The sequence below is a fragment of the Lithobates pipiens genome, unplaced genomic scaffold (genome assembly GCF_037356315.1).
Source record: "Lithobates pipiens isolate NorthernLeopardFrog02 unplaced genomic scaffold, aLitPip1_a1.2 Scaffold_8, whole genome shotgun sequence".
Taxonomy (NCBI): domain Eukaryota; kingdom Metazoa; phylum Chordata; class Amphibia; order Anura; family Ranidae; genus Lithobates; species Lithobates pipiens.
Window position 1 is genome coordinate 607,179,033 of NW_027507903.1, and position 22,833 is coordinate 607,201,865.

At 45.6% G+C, this 22,833-nt stretch overlaps 2 protein-coding genes across 6 annotated transcripts in view; one reads left to right on the plus strand and one right to left on the minus strand.

Moving 5' to 3' along the window:
* The window catches only part of PER1 (period circadian regulator 1), a 93,354-nt gene extending 85,915 nt beyond the window's left edge, over nt 1-7,439 (plus strand). For all 4 annotated transcript variants that reach the window (XM_077470608.1, XM_077470611.1, XM_077470610.1 and 1 more), the window contains 4 exons: nt 460-616; nt 1,460-1,652; nt 3,448-3,598; nt 6,829-7,439. In XM_077470608.1, coding sequence (XP_077326734.1) covers nt 460-616; nt 1,460-1,652; nt 3,448-3,598; nt 6,829-6,960 — 633 coding nt within the window. In that variant the 3' untranslated portion in view covers nt 6,961-7,439. The remainder of the gene's footprint in view (nt 1-459; nt 617-1,459; nt 1,653-3,447; nt 3,599-6,828) is intronic.
* Nucleotides 7,440-10,206: 2,767 nt separating this feature from the next.
* The window catches only part of CTC1 (CST telomere replication complex component 1), a 101,996-nt gene continuing 89,369 nt past the window's right edge, over nt 10,207-22,833 (minus strand). For both annotated transcript variants that reach the window (XM_077470612.1, XM_077470613.1), the window contains 2 exons: nt 19,154-19,277; nt 10,207-10,534 (listed from right to left, as the gene is read on the minus strand). In XM_077470612.1, the coding sequence (XP_077326738.1) occupies nt 10,386-10,534; nt 19,154-19,277 (273 nt within the window). In that variant the 3' untranslated portion in view covers nt 10,207-10,385. The remainder of the gene's footprint in view (nt 10,535-19,153; nt 19,278-22,833) is intronic.

Consider the following 22,833-nt stretch of genomic DNA (forward strand, 5'->3'; position numbering starts at 1 on the left):
CATATACATAACATATGAACTCACCACAATTGGTGCTAGAGAGGGTTTCAACGCTCACCTATACCAGATTGATGCAGCAACTGAACAACATTCGGCACCGGGGCCCATGGTCCCCTTCTCCCTGTAGGAGAGGTGGTTGTTCAGTTGCTGCATCATTCTGGTATGGGTGAGCGTTGAAACCCTCTCTAGCACCAATTGTCGAAGGAGTGCTTGAGCCCGTAAAGCAAGCTTATGGGCTCAAGGATCAGGTTCCACCCTTTACCAGTGAAGTCCCACTGCTTTGACTGAGGCATGTTGGTAGTGGGAAGGGCCTACATTTTCCGTTTGCTTGTTAGGGTCCATTCCTCCTCTAGGGGGCAGTACAACCTGAAGGGTTAAAGGCTTCTTGTGTCTCTTATTGGTGTCCTACGAAAACAGTTTTATGGTGGGTAAAAAAATTCTATTTCTCCCCATCTCCAGGGTGATAATCAGGAGTCCTCGTCACACCACGATGCTCTCTCGAGTTCTAGTGGTCTTCTGGATCTCCTCCTCCAAGAGGATTCCTGCTCTGGCACCGGCTCTGCCGTTTCTGGTACCATGGGCTCTAATGGAGGCAGCACGTCTGCATGTGGCACCAGTGAGATATTTGATTTATTTGTGTTTATTGCTAGGTGAATTGACAAACGACATTATTATGACTGATAAATGAAAAGGCCTAATGTCATCAAGACAGCTGAAATGGGGAGTTTTTCCATCCCTGTGTATCCATGCGAGAAAATGTATTTTCTTGTCTTGTATAGTGTTTGGGACACACATTTATACATTTTTGTGTTAAAAAAAAAAGCAAACCCATCATATAAACCAGGGATATGCAATTAACGGACCTCCAGCTGTTGCAAAACTACAAGTCCCATCATGCCTCTGCCTCTGGGTGTCATGGCTGTGGTTGTCAGAGTCTTGCTATGCCTCATGGGACTTGTAGTTCTGCAACAGCTGGAGGTCCGCTAATTGCATATCCCTGATATAAACCAAAAGCCAAACCTACACTCCAGTGCTCTGTGCTTCTAGTACAGTGATAGCAAACCTTGGCACTCCAGATGTTTTGGAACTACATTTCCCATGATGCTCCACTACACTGCAGAGTGCATGAGGATCATGGGAAATGTAGTTCCAAAACATCTGGAGTGCCAAGGTTCGCCATCACTGTTCTAGTGCCTCTCCTTTCCCTGTGCTTGCTGCTTAGTCAGTAACTGGACACTGGTAGCCTCCCTGTTGCCCACCAGACCTCGCTTGGGGGTCCTCTGGATTGGCTGTAGAAGCCCCAAGCGAGGTATGAGGCACGTCTTGTGCTCTTGTACTTTGAATCGCCAGAATTTTGAAAAAAACACACAACACCAGGTATTTCAGGGATCTTAATTTAACCGCTTAATTCTTTCTAATCCGTATTCTGATTCGTTGTCCCTTTTCTTCTCTTACTCAGGGAGCAGCGAAAGCAGCAATACCAGCAAGTACTTTGGGAGCATCGATTCTTCGGAGACGGATTTGAGGGTTAAAAAGGCCGAGCGGGAAGAGGCCGAGAGGAAGGTTATCAGATACGTCATGCAGGACCCACTGTGGTTACTGATGGCCAATGCTGACCATGATGTGATGATGTCGTACCAGATCCCTTCAAGGTTAGAACCCTAGGGGGGGGGCTTTATTACATGAATAAGGTCTTTGGACTGCTCTAAAACTGATCTCAGTCAGTTTCTGTTATACTTATAGAAAAAAGAAAGAACTGCGCTAACCACGAATACCCAAATGTGAGTAGGGTATGTATATGTGCCAGACCCACAATATGGGTCTTAATGTTTCCAAGACCACCTCCAAAGTATAATGCAAACCATATACAAATAAGTGCAATTTGAATGCAAAAACAAACCATAAATACGTGTCAAGAGTGTGAGTTCCCCAAACACAATATGAATAAATCAAATTCAGTGCATATACCTCTAGAAATAAAGAGTTAAAAAATAGAATAGAATATGAAAAAAATATTTGCAATTTTTTTTTTTTTTTTTACATAAATGGAATATCAAGAAAAAAGATTATATTTAGAGACACCCTATATAATGTCCATATAGTCATATGTCAAAAAATAATAAAATGTCCATATAGTAAACAAACACCAGTGAAGTAAAGCTTCAAGTGGAGTGCAGCAGTGAAGGACAAACTTCAAACAGCTGAGTTATGAGTACACAAAATAAAATCTTCTCCAAAGATGTACTGTGCTTTTCCCAACACCGAATGAGTGAATTGGCTTCTTACCAGATCCAAGCGACCCCCCGTTACAGAGGGTCACCACAGGCGACAATAGTCAAAGGGTATCCGGATAGCGATTCCTCCTCAAGCGATCCTGAATCAGAAAATATATGAAATGAAGCATATATAAATGATCAGTGGACAACATCCAGGTCAGCCTTCCTCAGCTGGGTCAGCACTCCATCAAGGTTGCTGAAGATCTCCACTATTTCTTAATACTGGCCTTGGAAGAATAAGTCTTGCCTTATATCGAGACCACTGAACAGATCATTATCCTGAAAGACCGCTAAGGGATGGAGTGCTGACCCAGCTGAGGAAGGCTGACCTGGATGTTGTCCACTGATCATTTATATATGCTTCATTTCATATATTTTCTGATTCAGGATCGCTTGAGGAGGAATCGCTATCCGGATACCCTTTGACTATTGTCGCCTGTGGTGACCCTCTGTAACGGGGGGTCGCTTGGATCTGGTAAGAAGCCAATTCACTCATTCGGTGTTGGGAAAAGCACAGCACATCTTTGGAGAAGATTTTATTTTGTGTACTCATAACTCAGCTGTTTGAAGTTTGTCCTTCACTGCTGCACTCCACTTGAAGCTTTACTTCACTGGTGTTTGTTTACTATATGGACATTTTATTATTTTTTGACATATGACTATATGGACATTATATAGGGTGTCTCTAAATATAATCTTTTTTCTTGATATTCCATTTATGTAAAAAAAAAAAAAAAAAAAAATTGCAAATATTTTTTTCATATTCTATTCTATTTTTTAACTCTTTATTTCTAGAGGTATATGCACTGAATTTGATTTATTCATATTGTGTTTGGGGAACTCACACTCTTGACACGTATTTATGGTTTGTTTTTGCATTCAAATTGCACTTATTTGTATATGGTTTGCATTATACTTTGGAGGTGGTCTTGGAGACATTAAGACACTAAGACCCATATTGTGGGTCTGGCACATATACATACCCTACTCACATTTGGGTATTCGTGGTTAGCGCAGTTCTTTCTTTTTTCTATTTCTGTTTGGTGTATTCTTGGTGTACATTTTGAATTGCAGCTTCCGTTCAATACCATTTGTATTCCGTAGCGCAGTTTTTTCCCTTTTTTCGCTTCTGTTATACTTATGGCTCATGTTGTTTGTTGTACCCGTGCAGAGACATGGAAAGTGTCCTTAAGGAAGATCGGGAGAAGCTAAAGCAACTCCAGAGAAACCAGCCTAGGTTTAGCGAGGAGCAGAAGAAGGAACTGGGGGAGGTCCATAGCTGGGTCAGAAGAGGACGATTACCGCACGTCTTCAATATCACTGTGAGTGTATACATGTGTATGGAATGCATAGAACATCTGTGATATACATTGCGCGAATTCCAGAAAAGAAAGAACTTCTGTAGACAAAAGTTTTTCAAATGGTCACGTTGGGTTTCTTTCATTCCACAGATAATCAATATCACCAGCTCAGTAGTTCCCATAATAGTTTTGTACTCGCCGTAACATTTCTTTTCTTGGAGTCCATTGGGGCAAAAAGAAAGTCTTAATGCTGGAGTTATACAGCTGCCTACAGGAGGAGTGGACACTGGCAAACAAAAATCTGTAGGCCAGTCCAGGATGACTCCTCCCACTACCGGCACACCTTCATTTTATTTTTCAGCAAAGCAGTACTGAGAGCATGATAACACTTTACAAGGAGGTGGGACCTGGGCTGTTCAACAGACTCCAAAATAAAGATTTTATGCCTAGTACAAAATCCCATTTTCTTTCTCATCTCGGGTCTTGGAGCACAGGAAGTCCCAACCTTTAAAACGCCGAAAAGCAGCACAAATGAGGTATTAAAGGTGCGCGGCCCCTGACCAGGCTACTCAACAAGTGGCTGTTTAGCGACAAGGCAAGTGTCAAAGGCTCTGGACCCAGAAAACGTTATGTAACAAAATGTCCCACACTCCGCTTGAGTGCTTTCGTCATAAACCGTTTCCTCCCAGTCTGAATATAGATATCAGATATTCCAAACTGCTCACAACAAACAAGGCAATACTCATTTGGTTGCTGAACATGGACTTATGGACATGGATTTATTTGAGATGACACACAAATATATACAGCAGGCTGACAATACAAACTGTAACCAGAAACCTAATTAACATGAGCTAGTTATCTAATCATTTACCCAGACTTGGTAACTCAGAGATATGACTTTTCTGGGTATATTTGCCGTCTCCTCACTCAACTTGCAATACACAGCAGTATAAAGGCACCCCCCAATAGTTTGCTAGGAGACAAAGGTGCGTTAATGAGAACAATAAACTATTGGGTGAAAGACCCGGGCTTTCCAGATCTCATCAATAAGCATTCCTTTCACTTACTTCTGTCTACTGAGTCCCAAGCTGGTAGAGACCATCATGGCCTCCTTAATAATGTTCTTTTGCATTATATAATAGAATATCTTCCTAAATGCTTGTAGCTCCCTCAAATGCCAAGGCCCATAGTCAGTAGGCCAGAGGCTAGCATTCAGTCCCCTCCAAAAGCCTCTGACCCGGGTGAGTCTGTCACACTCTCCACAGCTAATGCCCTGTACACACGACCGGACTTTCCAGCAGAAAAGGTTAGACGGAATCATTCTGTCGGACATTCCGATCGTGTGTAGGCTTCATCTGACTTTTTCTTTCTAAAAGTCTGACAGACCTAGAAATAGAACATGTTTCAAATCTTTCCGCCGGAACCAGTTCCTATTGAGAAAACCGTTCGTCTGTATGCTGTTCCGACGGACCAAAAATGGGCAGCTATTGGCCATTGAACTTCCTTTTTCTAGTCCCGTCATACGTCATCTCGTTCTAAACGATCAGAATTTGGTGTGATCGTGTGTAGCCAAGTCCATTTGGCAGAACTCTGTGGAAAAGCCCTTCGGAGTTCAGTCTGAAGAGAAGTCCGCTCTAGCAGAAAGCATCCTATGTGGGGCCCTGTGCCTGAAGGTAATTTCCAGGCTCTCCTTGCAATGCCCAATCCATCAAAATCTGGCCACAGTACTCCAAAGGCTGGTGGTAAATAAAGAGAACAAGCCACAGATGGGCAATTGTAAGAAGCTGCAACTCCAATCTTAAAAGTACAACTAAAGGCAAAACTTTTTAGATAGAGAGGGATTAGAACATCTGTCAGCTTCACCCTCTCTCTGTCACATTTACCATTATCATTGAAAGTGAAAGTAAAGAAATTCCCAAACTTTGAGGTGTTCCCAGAACAATAATAGAGGGTAAATCTTCCAACGGGGACATTAATTCATATGACCCTGGTGACAACCAAGAATTTCCTCACTTCCGGTTTTGGCTGTGGGTCAGGAAATGAAATAAAATCTCCCCAATCGGACACAGATGGGGAAAAAAAAAAAAAAAAAAACCTTAGAGGCCTCTCTCCTGCCCGCTTAGGGTTGATAACTGATATATATATATATATATATATATATATATATATATATATATATATATATATATATACACACACACACATAGATATATGTATGTGTATATATATATATATATATATATATATAAATATTATATGTATGTGTGTGTGTATATATATATATATATATATATATATATATATGTATATATTATATGTATATATATCAAAATCAGTGGGTGAGGTGCACAGACCGGTCAATCAGAAATATAGTGCAAGCAATCAGGTCCTTCCCAAGGACTAAAATATATAAAAAAATTATTAAAAAAATATTTTAAAAAATGTATTTGTAAAAAATTACATCACGTCAGGCATTTTCTGGAGAAAAATGCCTGATGTGATGTAATTTTTACAAATACATTTTCACTGTTTGTGCAGCAATCCCCTTGCATTTTTAGATTATATATATATATATATATATATATATATATACACATTTTACATCCTGAGGTTTTGTTATGTAAATGTTTGTACAGGTACATTTTGCATATACCAATAGCAGGTGATTTTACAGGGGAAGGGGTCTTGACATTATAAGTGACCCTTGCACAGTCTGATTTAAGAGATGTAAAGCAGAGTTCCACACGCTCTTCAGATTTAAGAGATTGAAAGTGGAGTTCCACTCGTTTTTCCGTTTATTAAAAGTCAGCAGCTACAAAAAGCGCAGCTGCTGACTTTTAATAAACGGACAGTTAGCTGTCCTGCGATGCAGATGCCTGAAGCCTCGCTCCTCCGTGGCGCTGCCCAAATTTGGGCAACCGGCCGTGACAGCTTGCGGTTTCACAGCTGGGCACGCACTGTGCATACGTGAGTCGCGCTGCGCTCTCATAGTTGTCAGACCATCTTCTGGGACCTGTGACGTGTCCCAGGAGATGGCAGAGAGGGAGGGGCCACCTAGGGGGAGAGAAGGAATCGCCTAGTTGGCAAGAGGACGGAAGGAAGAAGTGGGAAACCCACCCTCAAAAAAAAGGGCATGCCAAATGTGGAATGTAAGGGGGCGAGGAGTGCTAAAACACTTTTGGGTGGAACTCTGCTTTAATGGGTTGAGCTGATTTGCCGTTTCTGATGATTGTTTATGTCCTCTCCAGGCCTGCACGGGTTGCTCTCCGGATGCACCTCCATATGAAGAAGACCTGGACCTCTCAATAATGATGGAAGAAGGAGGGGAGTGCACAGAGGGGGGAGAAGAGGCCAGGGCTAAAACGACGACGGCCAGCTGAAAAGCCTCCTTGCTTCTTCTGAGCTGATCAGTGACAATCCTAAGCTGCCTTATAGACAATCTTGCCAGTGAATCACTCGATAGAACTGCTAGAGCGCCCACGCACTGCCGCTGGGAGGGGCTGGAAGATGGACCAAGCTGCAAAAGGTGACATTTCCCCTCTTCTCCGCTCTGATTCAGGGGCAGTGGATTTCCACAATCCTACGTTTGGGTTTCGCAGAACCCCTAAGTGCTATCCTTGTGGGCTACAAAATAAACTAAATGGCTTAACCAGGCCACCATTGTGAAGAATGAAAGGGATCGGATGAATGTTTATTTTTCCCTATATATATTTTTGTAAAGTTTTAATTTATCAAGTTGTGAAAGATAGGGGATAGAAAATGATTTATGTTGTTTTGGGCTGCTGATCAACGTGTCGTTGTCCGCTGTTCATACAGTTTTTGTAAATAAAGATCTGTTGTTTTTTTCATTCATTACAAATGTGGAGTAAGTTATTGCTGCAAGCCTTTGCTCCGCCTAACCCTTTTTAAGGGCTACATGGGTGTCAGACTCAGAAAAGGTTAAATCAATGCAGCTACAAGGAAGAGGCTTTTTAGGAAAAGTGGAGACACATATACCATGGAGGAGATTTCCAAAAACTCGTGCACACAGAATCTGGTACAGCTGTGCATGGTAACCAATCGACTTCCAGGTTTTATCGGCAAAGCCTAAAGTGATTGTAAAGTCTCGTTTTTATTCCTATAAAAATAACAAAACATGGTGTTCTTACCTCCTGTGTTGCAGCGGATATGCACAGAGCAGCCTGGATCCTCCTCTTCTCTGGTCCCTCTTTGCTGCTCCAGGCCCCTCCCTCCTGTTCAGCGCCCCCACAGCAAGCAGCTTGCTAGGGGGGCACCCAAACTGAGTCGCCGCTCTGTGTGTCCATTCAGACAGAGCCTCGCACCCTATCTCCCCTGATTGGCTAGCTGAATTTGATTGACAGCAGCAGGAGTCAGTGGTGCCTCTGCTGTGTCTAAGCCAATAAGGAAGGAGAATCTGGGTGGCTGAGACACTCATGGACATTTCTGGACAAAGAGGGACCTCAGGTAAGTGTTAAGGGGGCTGCTGCACACAGATTGCATAAAAAAACCTTCTGCCTTTACAACTCCTTTAATTGAACAAGCTGAAGTTAGAAGCTGCATGGTGATGTCATAAGTGAGGGACGGAGACAGCTTAAGCTACCCATTTGCTGAGGAGGCAGCAGGGGGTGGTGCAGCCTGTAGCCTACAAGCTGCACCGCCTCCTCAGCGAATTGGTCTGCTGTCCATCTGCAATTTTAAGTTCATCCCGCGGGCTTCCTTTGAGTACAGATGCCCACTGGAGCAGCGATTCTGATGCGGGGAGAAGCCTGTAGACAAGATGCTGAGTGCCCTGTCAGCAGTGACCCCTGTCCTTTCTCTTTTATGCTACGACCCCTGTCCTCTCTCCTTCCAGAGGTGACCCCCCCCCATCCTCTCGCTCCTTCCAGAGGTGACCCCCCCCATCCTCTCACTCCTTCCAGAGGTGGTGACCCCCCTGTCCTCTCTCCTTCCAGAGGTGACCCCCCTGTCCTCTCTCTCCTTCCAGAGGTGACGGCTGAGACACTCATGGACATTTCTGGACAAAGAGGGACCTCAGGAAGTGTAAGGGCAGCTGCTGCACACAGATTGCATAAAAAACCTTCTGCTTTACAACTCCTTTAATTGAACAAGCTGAAGTTAGAAGCTGAATGGTGATGTCATAAGTGAGGGACGGAGACAGCTTAAGCTACCCATTGGCTGAGAAGGCAGCGGGGGGTGGTGCAGCCTGTAGCCTACAGGCTGCAACGCCTCCTCAGTGAATTGGTCTGCTGTCCATCACTGCAATTTTAAGTTCATTCCGCGGGCTTCCTTTGAGTACAGATGCCCGCTGGAGCAGTGACTCTGATGCGGGGAAAAGCCTGTAGACAAGCTGCTGAGTGCCCTGTCAGCAGTGACCCCTGTCCTTTCTCTTTTATGCCACGACTCCTGTCCTCTCTCCTTCCAGAGGTGACCCCCCCCCCATCCTCTCGCTTCTTCCAGAGGTGACCCCCCCCCGTCTTCTCTCCCCTTCTAGAGGTGAACCCCCCCCGTCCTCGCTCTCCTTCCAGAGGTGACCCCCCGTCCTTTCCTTCCAGAGGTGACCCCCCGTCCTCTCTCCTTCCAGAGGTGACCCCCCCCTGTCCTTTCCTTCCAGAGGTGACCTCCCCTCCTTTCTCTCTCTCCTTCCAGAGGTGACCCTCCCATCCTCTCTCTCTCCTTCCAGAGGTGACCCTCCCATCCTCTCTCTCTCCTTCCAGAGGTGACCCCCCATCCTCTCTCTCTCCTTCCAGAGGTGACCCCCCATCCTCTCTCTCTCTCTCCTTCCAGCGGTGACCCCCCATCCTCTCTCTCTCCTTCCAGAGGTGACCCCCCCATCCTCTCTCTCTCCTTCCAGAGGTGACCCCCCCCATCCTCTCTCTCTCCTTCCAGAGGTGACCCCCATCCTCTCTCCTTCCAGAGGTGACCCCCATCCTCTCTCTCTCCTTCCAGAGGTGAGCCCCCCCATCCTCTCTCTCTCTCCTCCCAGAGGTGACCCCCATCCTCTCTCTCTCCTCCCAGAGGTGACCCCCCCTGCCCTCTCTCTCCTCCCAGGGGTGACCCCCCCCCCCCATCCTCTCTCTCCTCCCAGGGGTGACCCCCCCCCCACCCTCTCTCTCTCCTTCCAGAGGTGACCCCCCTGTCCTTTCTCTCCTTCCAGAGGTGACCCACTGTCTTTTCTCTCCTTCCAGAGGTGACCTCCCTGTCCTCTCTCTCCTTCCAGAGGTGACCCCCTGTCCTCTCTCTCCTTCCAGAGGTGACCCCCTGTCCTCTCTCTCCTTCCAGAGGTGATCCCCCCTGTCCTCTCACTCTCTCCTTCCAGAGGCTACACCCCCAGACTCCATACTTGATATGGCAGCTTTTCACTTGCCACCGTCATCTGCAGCCAGATGTAGTGTCACTTGCCACCATCGTCTTTAATATTGATTGGACCCTAGGCAAAGATTTTCTTGGGCCCTCCTGAATCCACTTATCAATTTGTGGGCAGTGTGGGCTCAAGTGGCAGCTGCTTTGGTCCTCACTACAATGAGTGGGCCCGGGGCAGCTTCCTATTTGCCCCCAGTTAAAGATGACCCTGTCTGTTGCTATATAAAAAGGGCACTTGCCCATTCAATAAAGTAATATGACAGCCCTTATGAAGGTATATAATAAATTTATTAAAAATTTATTAAAACATACAATAGACAGTAATTTCCATATAAATATATTAGATCATCTTTAACAAAGAATAAATATTGCTTCATAACAAAAATATATATTCAGTAGAATTCCTGATTAATCTAGAAAATACACATCTGGAAGGCGCGCAGATTTAATGGGCACACGGCTGGCGCTCTCTGATCAGGCAACACAAGTCGCGGGGCTCCACTTCCTGCAGCTGCAGACAGGTCAGAGTGGGAGGAGGCGGCACACGGGTCACGTAGTCTCTGTCCCCTCGGGTGAATCTGGTAAGCTGGGCCACTGCGGGGGAGGGGAAACAAAGTATGCACCAATCATTTTAACATACAGAGCAGAAGACTTTTTTTTTTTTTTATAATAAGGTGGAAGTTAAAGCGGAACTTTACCCATAACAACTTGATGAAAAATATTGTTCTTTAGCAGGGAAAATACATTCCACATGAATAATGATGCTACTAAAATGAATGTGTGCTGTAAATTGCCTCCAGCATTGCTCTTGTTTCTTCGCGCTGGAGGCGACCATTTTTGCTGAAGCCCAGAGCAGCAGTAAATCATGAAGCGGAACTGAACCCATCAATTTAACGGTTTCAAAATACAGATGATAACTGTCACATTTGCTTGTGCTCTTAACCAAACTGTCAAACCATCAAATGGCTAAAGTCATAACTGATCACATGTGCAGCACTATGGCAGTTGCAGATCAAACAGAGGCCAAGATGGCAGCTTCCTTGACTGAAAAGTAGGGTTTCACCGATACTACTTTAAGACCGAGTACAAGTACCGATACTTTTTTCAAGTATTCACCAATACCGATTACCGATACTTTTTTATACTGTCATGTGACAGTAGCACTAATATGCAGCACTGATGACACGTGGGCTGTTTTATTTTTTACAATGTTTTTTTTGGGGAGGGTGTACAGTGTCAGTATGTTTTTCTTTTTAGTTTTTAATTATTGTTACAATTTAACCTTTTAAATATTTATTACAATTCTTTATTTTTATTTATTGTTTATCATCCCTTTGGGGGGCTTTGGTGAGATATCAGGGGTCTTAACGGACCCTGGACATCTCCCTTTTTAGACACAGAAAGTGACTGAGGACACAGATTCCCCAGTCCCTTTCTCAGCAGTCCTGAAGATGAATGGAGAGGAGACAAAGGCTCCTCTCCATTCATAAACTGAAGTATCATAAACACAGTTTACGATGCTCAGTTATGAATCAACACAGCCAGTGATCACTGACTCTGTTCATTTGGAATAGGAAGGAGCCGACAGATTTACTGGCTCCTTCCTCCGCTCTCCACCCCGAAAGATTGACACAGAGGGTAAACCGGAGCGGAGAACACAGAGGGGGGGACCGGAGCGGAGAACACAGAGGGGGGACCGGAGCGGAGAACGCAGAAGGGGGACCGGAGTAGAGGACATGGAGGGGCCACTGGAGCGGAGGACATGGAGGGGGACCAGAGTAGAGGATATGGAGGGGGGGACCAGAGTAGAGGATATGGAGGGGGGACCAGAGTAGAGGATATGGAGGGGGGACCAGAGTAGAGGATATGGAGGGGGACCAGAGTAGAGGATATGGAGGGGGGGACCAGAGTAGAGGATATGGAGGGGGGACCAGAGTAGAGGATATGGAGGGGGGGACCGGAGCAGAGTATACGGAGGGGGCACCGGAGAGGAGTATACGGAGGGGGCACCGGAGCGGAGTATACGGAGGGGGATCAGAGCGGAGTATACGGAGGGGGATCAGAGCGGAGTATACGGAGGGGGACCAGAGCAGGGGACCGGAGCAGAGTATACGGAGGGGGCACCGGAGCGGAGTATACGGAGGGGGATCAGAGCGGAGTATACGTAGGGGGATCAGAGCGGAGTATACGGAGGGGGACCAGAGCGAAGTATACTGAGGGGGACCAGAGCGGAGTATACAGAGGGGGACCAGAGCGGAGTATACAGAGGGGGACCAGAGCGGAGTATACAGAGGGGGACCAGAGCGGAGTATACAGAGGGGGACCAGAGCGGAGTATACAGAGGGGGACCAGAGCGGAGAACACAGAGGGGGGACCGGAGCGGAGAACACAGAGGGGGGACCGGAGTAGAGGACATGGAGGGGGCACTGGAGCGGAGGACATGGAGGGGGGACCAGAGCAGAGTATATGGAGGGGGACCAGAGTAGAGGATATGGAGGGGGGGACCAGAGTAGAGGATATGGAGGGGGGGACCGGAGCAGAGTATACGGAGGGGGCACCGGAGAGGAGTATACGGAGGGGGCACCGGAGCGGAGTATACGGAGGGGGACCAGAGCAGGGGACCGGAGCAGAGTATACGGAGGGGGCACCGGAGCGGAGTATACGGAGGGGGCACCGGAGAGGAGTATACGGAGGGGGCACCGGAGAGGAGTATACGGAGGGGGCACCGGAGCGGAGTATACGGAGGGGGACCAGAGCGGAGTATACTGAGGGGGACCAGAGCGGAGTATACAGAGGGGGACCAGAGCGGAGTATACAGAGGGGGACCAGAGCGGAGTATACAGAGGGGGACCAGAGCGGAGTATACAGAGGGGGACCAGAGCGGAGTATACAGAGGGGGACCAGAGCGGAGTATACAGAGGGGGACCAGTGCGGAGTATACAGAGGGGGACCAGTGCGGAGTATACAGAGGGGGACCAGTGCAGAGTATACAGAGGGGGACCAGTGCGGAGTATACAGAGGGGGACCAGTGCGGAGTATACAGAGAGGGACCAGTGCGGAGTATACAGAGGGGGACCAGAGTAGAGGATATGGAGTGGGGACCAGAGCAGAGTATACAGAGGGGGACCAGAGTGGAGTATACGGAGGGGGACCAGAGTAGAGGATATGGAGGGGGGACCAGAGCGGGGGACCGGAGCAGAGTATACTGAGGGGGCACCGGAGCGGAGTATACTGAGGGGGACCAGAGCGGAGTATAAGGAGGGGGACCAGAGCAGAGTATACGGAGGGGGACCAGAGCAGAGTATACGGAGGGGGGACCAGAGTGGGGGACCGGAGCAGAGTATACTGAGGGGGACCGGAGCGGAGTATACGGAGGGGGACCAGAGCGGAGTATACGGGGGGGGACCAGAGTGGGGGACCGGAGCAGAGTATACTGAGGGGGACCGGAGCGGAGTATACGGAGGGGGACCGGAGCGGAGTATACGGAGGGGGGCCGGAGCGGAGTATACGGAGGGGGACCGGAGCAGAGTATACGGAGGGGGACCGGAGCAGAGTATACGGAGGGGGACCGGAGCAGAGTATACGGAGGGGGACCGGAGCAGAGTATACGGAGGGGGACCGGAGCAGAGTATACGGAGGGGGACCAGAGCGGAGTATACGGGGGGGGACCAGAGTGGAGGACATGGAGCAGTGGGATTGCGCAACACGACTCGCGCATGCACAGTAGGGAACTAGGCTGTGAAGCTGCAAGGCTTCACTACCCGATTCCCTTACGTAAGATGGCGGTGCCTCCACCTGAGAGCCGAAGGACAGATCAGCTTCGGATAAGGACATCACGGGCGCCCTGGGCAGGTGAGTGTCCATATTTTAAAAGTCAGCAGCTGCACAAAAATTGTAGCAACTCCGCTTTAAGTATAGTCAGTATTTGACTGGACTTCCACTTTAAACATACGTTCTGTATACATGAAATTGAAGAAGGTGATTCATCGATTGTTATTTACATTTACATTACATTTTAACCACTTGCCGACCAGTGCAGGTCGGCTCTCCTGAGCAAACCGACATACCCACACGTCCGACCGTTCAAGTTAAACTGCTGCACACTGTGGGAGCACGCCCATGGGTCCCACAAACGTGATGCCAGCGGCCTGCAATCACGATACACAGAGGCAGAACGGGAATCCGTCCATGTTAATAAGTCGGATCCCTGTTCTGTCAAGGGACATCATGGAGATCTGCTGTTCCCAGTGATCAGGAACAGCGGTCTCTGTGGTGTTCCAGTAAGCCCATCCCCCATACAGTTAGAACACACCCAGGGAACACATTTAACCCCTTGATCACCCCCTCGTGTTGGGGCTGAAGAGGTTAATACAGCACTGTAAAAGCAACTTTTTAAGTGAATTAAAGTGGACCCTCAAAAAGTGAAGACTTGCTTTTTTATAGGGGACATAGAGAGCTTGTGGAAGCAGTGGTCTCTTTGCAGAGCTGCAACATGCAACGTTCTGAGTCAGACTTATAGCTTCACAATCAGCAGGAAACATGACCTTTACTATTGGTGAGCTCTAGCTTTGACTCAGCAGGGAGATTATCACACCTCAGTAGAGAGACCACTACTTCCACACAGAGCAAGGGCCCAACTTTGTTGCATGTCTCAGGCAAATCGGCTTTAGCTGCTTCTCTAAGAAAAGCAAAGACTTTGCACACCTGGAAATGTAGTGATCTTCAACCCATTACATAGTAGATTGAATAAAGACAATAGTCCACCAGTTCAACCTGTGTAGGAGTTATGTGTGTCAGTGTCTATAATTGGTTATATGTTGTGTTCTTTAAGATGCACATCCAAGAGTCTTTTAAAAATATCCATACTCCCCGCAGCCACCACCAATTGTGGAAGAGAGTTCCACCTTCTTATAGCCCGACAGTGAAAATCCCCCTGTGCAGTTTAAGGTTAAACCGTTTCTCCTCCAATCTCATAGGGTGGCCCCGTGTCCTTTTACACTCCCTGAGACTGAATAGCTTTTTTCCTATGCTAGGATCACCTTTGAGGTACACTTGTGCTCATAAGTTTACATACCCTGGCAGAATTTATGATTTCTTGGCCATTTTTCAGAGAATATGAATGATAACACAAAAACTTTTCTTTCACTCATGGTTAGTGTTTGGCTGAAGCCATTTATTATCAATCAACTGTGTTTACTCTTTTTAAATCACAATGACAACAGAAACTACACAAATTACCCTGTCAAAAGTTTACATACCCCAGTTCTTCCTTTAATTAATCTTTATTGAAAAAGGAAACATTTAATTTATACATACATAAAACATAATTTTCCAATTATAAAAAAAATATGCATAACAACAGGGAATACCGAGTTATCCTTTAAAAAAAAGAAACATTGCATAATGTCAAAGTCGTAGCCATGACTAACACTCTAGTTATCCCTGATAAACTGCAGAACTAGCCCCTACTCCCCCCCATAACCCTGTACTTCGAGGACATGCTGCTAGATCCAGTCAAGTCTATTTAGCTAAACAGTAACGGAGCGGCGAAGCGACTCAGGAGCGAGAGTAAAGATCTTCCGGTAGCCTCCCAGATCCCACCAGGCCTGGGCTAGGTAAGATGCGACCTAGGTCCCGTCCTACGCTATCTCGTCTAAGGGGTAACCAATGTCTCGCAACCATGGATTCCAAAGCAACTTGAATTTTTTGAGATTATTTTGTCTGATGTACATTGCCCGTTCACACCAGATTGTGGAGTTTATGGCATTTGTCCATGCTTGCAGTACTGGAGGATTTTTTGCTTGCCAGTTCAGCGCAATCAAGCGTCTAGCCTGGTACAAGCACCTAAGTATGGATATTTTTGTTACAGCAGAAATTCTACCCGTTTCCATAATCCCTAATAGGCAGTACATACCCCAGTTCTTAATACCATGTATTGCCCCCTTTAACATCAATGATAGCTTGAAGTATTTTGTGGATGAGGCTCTTTATCTTCTCAGATGGTAAAGCTGCCCATCCTTTTGGCAAAAAGCCTCCAGATCCTGGAAATTCTTGGTCTGTCTTGCATGAACTGCACATGTGAGATGTCCCCAGAGTGGCTCAATGATATTGAGGTCAGGAGACTGAGATGGCCACTCCAGAACCTTCACTTTATTCTGCTGTAGCCAATGACAGGTTGACTTGGCCTTATGTTTTGGATCATTGTCATGTTGGAACGTCCAAGTACGTCCCATGAGCTTCCTGGCTGATAAATGCAAATGTTCCTCCAGTATTCTTTGATAACATACTGCATTCATTTTGCCATCAATTTTTACTAAATTTCCTGTGCTTTTGTAGCTCAAACATCCCCAAAACATCAACGATCTACCTCCGTGTTTCACAGTAGGAATGGTGTACCTTTCATCATAGGCCTTGTTGACTCTCCAAATGAAGCATTTATGGTTGTGTCCAAAAAGATCAATTTTGGTCTCATCACTCCAAATGACTTTGTACCAGAAGGTTTGAGGCTTGTCTCTGTGCTGTTTGGCGTATTGTAATTGGGATACTTTGTGGCATTTGCGTAGTAATGGCTTTGTTCTGGCGACTCGACCATGCAGCCCTACTTTCTTCAAGTCCCTCCTTATTGTGCATCTCGAAACAGTCACACCAAATGTTTTCAGAGAGTCCTGTATTTCACCTGAAGTCATTTGTGGGTTATTCTTTGCACCCCGAACAATTTTCCTGGCAGTTGTAGCTGAAATTTTAGTTGGTCTACCTGACCATGGTTTGGTTTCAACAGAATCCCTCATTTTCCATTTCTTGATTGAACACTGCTGATTGGTATTCTCAATTCCTTGGATATCTTTTTATATCCCTTTCCTGTTTTATACAGTTCAACTACCTTTTCCCGCAGATCCTTTGACAATCCTTTTACTTTCCCCATGACCCAGAATCCAGAAACGTCAGTGCAGCACTGGATGAAAGATGCAAGGGTCTGTCAGGAGTCCAGAAACTCACTGACCTTTTATACACACACACACACACACCAATTACAAGCAAACAGATCACAGGTAAGGATGGTTATCTTTAATAGCCATTCAAAACCCTTTGTGTCAATTTGTGTGCATGTTATCAGGCCAAAATCACCAGGGTATGTAAACTTTTGATCAGGGTCATTCGGGTAGTTTCTGTTGCCATAATGATTTAGTAAACACAGTTGACTAAAAGTAAATGGCTTCAGCCAAACACTAACCATGCATGAAAGTTTTTTGTGTTATTATTCATATTCTCTGAAAAATAGCCAATAAATCATAAATTCTGCCAGGGTATGTAAACTTATGAGCACAACTGTATTTTTAAATTGTCCCCTCTCAAGCGTCGCTTCTCCAGCGAGAATAAATGAAGTGCTTGTGGACTTAATTGAGGTCCTCCAGTCCCCTTATTCATTTTGTTTCCCTTCTTTGGACTTCTCTCCAGCACATCCCTTCTGAGGACTGTTGACCAGAACTGGACGGAATTCTCCGGATTGGCATACCCGAGTTTTATAAAGTGGCAGGCTTATCCTTTAATCTCTGGAGTGTAGCCCCTTTTTTTTATGCATGCTAATATTCTGACGGCTTTGGTAGCCGCAGCTTGACACTGCATGCTATTGCTCAATCTGTCATCTACTAGGACCTCCAGATCCTTCATCCTTGATTCCCCCCAGAGGTTCTCCCCCTAGCGAGTAGTTTGCTTTTATGTTTTTTGCCCCCAAATGCATTACTTTACATTTCTCCACATTAAACCTCCTTTGCCATGTAGTTGCCCACTCCATTATTTTGTTCAGGTCTTTCTGTAAAATGTCTATAGCCTGATGTGAAGTTATTGCTCTGCTTAATTTTGTGTCATCTGCAAAAACTGAGATTGAACTATTTATCCCACCCTCTATATCATTTATAAATACATTTAATAGAATCGGTCCCAAGACAGAACCTTGGGGTACCCCACTTACTCCTTCAGACCATTCTGAGTATACGTTATTTATCACCTCCCTTTGGATACGCCCCTATAACCAGTTTTTTACCCAAGCACCAACCTTATGGTCCACGCCTGCAGATCTCAGCTTGTAAATTCAGAGTTTATGGGGAATTGTATCGAATGCTTTTGCAAAATCCAGATACACCACATCCACAGATTGGTCTGATAGGAACGACCCTCCGTAAACCCATGCCGATTACTACTAAACACAGGCTGTATGCATGTATGTGGCAGCATGGTGGTGGGCTTTTACACAGCTGCTATATACATGCATACAGCCGACTTCCCTTGTTTGTGCTACGAGGGCACTCAGTGTTTACAGCTACCGGTCACTGGAACAGGTGGGACAGGATCCCAATCACGTGATCACTGAGAGCCAATCACAGTAATCATATGGCTAGGAAGCCCGTATGACACCCCTGGTGTTACAATCATTAAAGGCCAACTCCACCTTTTGCACCATGTTATTCGACGTTATTCATTTACATAAATCTGTGAATGAATAAACTACAAGTCCCAACAGCCACTACAATGGTTGGACTTGTAGTTGTCAATGGAACATGAGTGTGGTGATGAGACTTGCCAGTGTTCTATTCCAGCTATGCCAGTGTTCTTAGTCGAAAAATGGGTCTGCACATGCGCGGTTACGGAACGTCGCTCCAGCTGATATGTTGATCAGCTGGCAGGACCTGAACATAGCGCTTGTGCAGATCATCCACGGCATTATCTGATGCTATGCAAACAGCGGAGGGAAAACTTAATTGTCAGATTATGCCCTGCTGCTGCGTACTGCAGGGCGGCTTCAATGTGCTGAACGGCGGGTTTTGTATGTGTTGCAATAAGACCTTAGACACAGGCGAATCCCACCATTCAACACACTGAAGCCACCCTGCAACACACACAAAACACGCCCCGCAGCAGCGGGGCATAATTTGACAATTCCGTTCTCCCTCCACTGTTTGTATAGCATCGGATAATGCCACAGACAATCTGCGCATGCGTTATGTTCAGGTCTTGCCAGCTGATCATCATATCAGCTGGAGTGGCGTTGCGTACTGCGCATGCGCAGATCCATTAGAGGCATTTTTCGATGGGAGGCAGTATTCGACAGAACACCGGCTCCCGCTGACTGTAAGGGATTACATAGATGCAGAAAGGGGAAGACCGGTGTACACATGTTGTCTCCAGCAATTACATGTACAGGTCCGCAGTCATTACCTGAGGCCTGGGCTCCACTAATACCGGTCTGTCTGAATGTCACAACCAGGGGACGAGAAACAGCTGGGCGGGACATAAGGAGGCTCACGTGATCCATCAGGGAGTCTTCACTGTGCTCTTCACTCTGTGGAACAAGCGGTAATTTGGACATGATCAATATCGGGGGTGGGGTGCTTAAAGATTGGAGCTGGACTTTACAGCAAAGCCTATGCTTTATCCATACAGGGCTACCTAAAATGGTATTATCACACAGGTCTGGTAAAACAAATGCATGTGTCATATTTGATGGATTCTTATCATATAAAAGTGTCAATTTTCATTTTTGCTCAATACATTTATGGAGATAATGGAGTTTCTATGAGCGGTTTATAGTAGAAAGCAAGGAAAGGTGCGGTTTGTGGAGGTAAGAAAAAGGACTCGTGAGATAAATTCCAGATTTATTATAATTACACTTTTTTTTTTATGAAATGTTTTTTTTTTTTATTTCACACAAAAGTGACATTTTGTTGGAAAAACTGGGGACGTTGGGATCGGTGGGAGCAACCACAGTGGGCAGCAGGGGGGACCAGATCTATGACAAACTTTTGGGTGAAGATTTGAGCTTTGCTCAGAACGGGTCTTTATTATTTTCTTTGCAGCGACATCTTTTTTCAGTTTTTTTTTTTTTTTTTTTTTTAAATAGAGTCCCTTTTACTTCCACTCTTCCCAGTAGCCTCTCTGTTCATCTGCTAGGTGCAAAGACAGGAGTCCCCAAGTAGGTCATGACCTGGAGCTTGCAGAGGTTTCAAGACGCTCTACTTCAGGGATATGCAATTAGCCGACCTCCAGCTGCTGCAAAACTACAAGTCCCATCATGCCTCTGCCTCTGGGTGTCATGCTTTTGGCTGTCAGAGTCTTGCTATGCCTCATGGGACTTGTAGTTCTGCAACAGCTGGAGGTCCGCTAATTGCATATCCCTGCTCTACTTGTGAAAGTGCCGGAGTTCTGTTAAATTAGCCAGCTCCTTAGAAACTCCAACATCCTCACTTCAGGTTTTTTTTTTTAAACCATCAGCAATCAGAGTTCGATGAATTGCTGTTTGGACACAACACCGGCAAACTAACACAGTCCGCTGCATGATATTATGAGGGGAGACTGTTACTCGCTCCGATACTAACCATTAAAATGGCCGCCTCCACGGTGGCGACAACATTGTCCTCGTGAGCGGCTGTGGTGTCAAAGCAGCAAAATCTTCCTGCACCGGACTGTATTCGGTCGCTGGTGTCGTCTTCAAACAGCAACCCACCAAAATCTCCAATTACTGATGGTTTAAACAAACCTGAAGTGAGGTGGGTTGGAGTTTTACAAGGAGTTGGCTAACTTGACAGAACACCGGGCCAATCACCAAGCACAAGAGCTGTCACATGGGACGAAGCAGAGTCAGTCACATGCTCCTCCATACCTAGTATTGTCCTTGCACCCAGAGCATAGCGGCAGGGGAGCCATGGTTTTTTGTCGGTGGGGAGGAGGGCATTAAAGTGAACGTACAGGTTCACTTTAAATGTGACATAGTTACGTATAGTTACATAGTAGGCGAAGTTGAAAAAAAGACACAAGTCCATCAAGTCCAACCTATGTGTGTGATTATATGTCAGTATTACAATGTATATCTCTGGATGTTGCGGTTGTTCAGGTGCTTATCGAATAATTTTTTGAAACTATTGATGCCCCCCCGCTGAGACCACATCCTTGCCGCTCTTACAGTAAAGAACCCTCTACGTAGTTTAAGGTTAAACCTCTTTTCTTCTAATTTTAATGAGTGGCCACATATCTTGTTAAACTCCCTTCTGCGAAAAAGTTTTATTCCTATTGTGGGGTCACCAGTACGGTATTTGTATATTGAAATCATATCCCCTCTCAAGCGTCTCTTCTCCAGAGAGAATACGTTCAGTGCTCGCAACCTTTCCTCATAACTAATATCCTCCAGACCCTTTATTGACTTAGTTGCCCTTCTTTGTACTCGCTCCATTTCCAGTACATCCTTCCTGAGGACTGGTGCCCAGAACTGGACAGCATTCTCTAGGTGCAGCCAGACCAGAGTCTTGTTGAGCGGGAAAATTATCGTTTAATCTCTGGAGTTGATCCCCTTTTTAATGCATGCCAATATTCTGTTTGCTTTGTTAGCAGCCGCTTGGCATTGCATGCCATTGCTGAGCCTGTCATCTACTAGGACCCCCAGATCCCTTTCCATCCTAGATTCCCCCAGAGGTTCTCCCCCCAGTGTATAGATTGCATTCATATTTTTGCCACCCAAATGCATTATTTTACATTATTTCTACATTGAACCTCATTTGCCATGTAGTTGCCCACCCCATTCATTTGTTCAGATCTTTTTGCAAGGTTTCCACATCACTGCGGAGAAGTTATTGCCCTGCTTAGCTTAGTAGCGTCCGTAAATACAGAGATTGAACTGTTTACCCCATCCCCATCCTTCAGATCATTTATGAACAAATTAAATAGGATTGGTCCCAGCACAGAACCCTGGGGGACCCCACTACCCACCCCTGACCATTCTGAGTACTCCCCATTTATCACCACCCTCTGAACTCACCCTTGTAGCCAGTTTTCAATCCATGTACTCACCCTATGGTCTATGCCAACGGACCTTATTTTGTACAGTAAACATTTATGGGGAACTGTGTTAAACGCTTTTGCAAAATCCAGATACACAACGTCTACGGGCCTTCTTTTATCTAGATGGAAACTCACCTCCTCATAGAAGGTTAATAGATTGGTTTGGCAAGAACGATTCTTCATGAATCCATGCTGATTACTGCTAATGATACCGTTCTCATTACTAAAATCTTGTATCTAGTCCCTTATCATCCCCTCCAAGAGTTTACATACTATTGATGTTAGGCTAACTGGTCTGCAATTCCCAGGGATGTATTTTGGGCCCTTTTTAAATATTGGTGCTACATTGGCTTTTCTCCAATCAGCTGGTACCATTCCAGTCAGTAGACCGTCATTAAAAATGATTTGGAGTCAGTGGGTAAATTGAATGGTTGTACATATTTCTGTCCTTGAGTGCCTATAGAGCAGAGCTGATGGTATTTCCATGGAGAGAATGACTCGTCCTGAAGTTTAAAAGGAATGTAGGAAGATGTGGAGCTATACCTCAGAAAACAAAAGATACAAAATTAAGAGGACCTCCCTCTATGTTTGCCTAAATTTATCTGCTTATATTAAACATAAAAGGGACCTTAAAAAATAGTTCTATAGCGTTGGACCCCCTGGTGTGTTTATTTGGGGTTACTCCCAAAAACTTCTTAGATGGTAGTGTAAAGGCCAACTATATTAGAGTCTGTGCAGTGCCTTGAAAAGTTAATACTAAAGGGATATTAAAAATATGGTATGTTCTTGTTAAGTGATAAAAAAATGTAAATAAAAATACAAAAATCTTGGAATAAAGTGAATCTATGAATAAATTACTAATTGTTAAGTGACTGAATAAGTAAATATATAGAGTGAAAAAATAAATTAATGTAAAACCACTTGAGTGTTAGTTATACCCTCTGTCTGGTGTTGGACCCTCTGTCCAGCTTTAAGATACAGGCAAATTAAGTGTTGGTTCAAAAAACGATATGTATATGTGTATCTCCATATATACCCACATACATGTATATATTTCCGTGTATGAA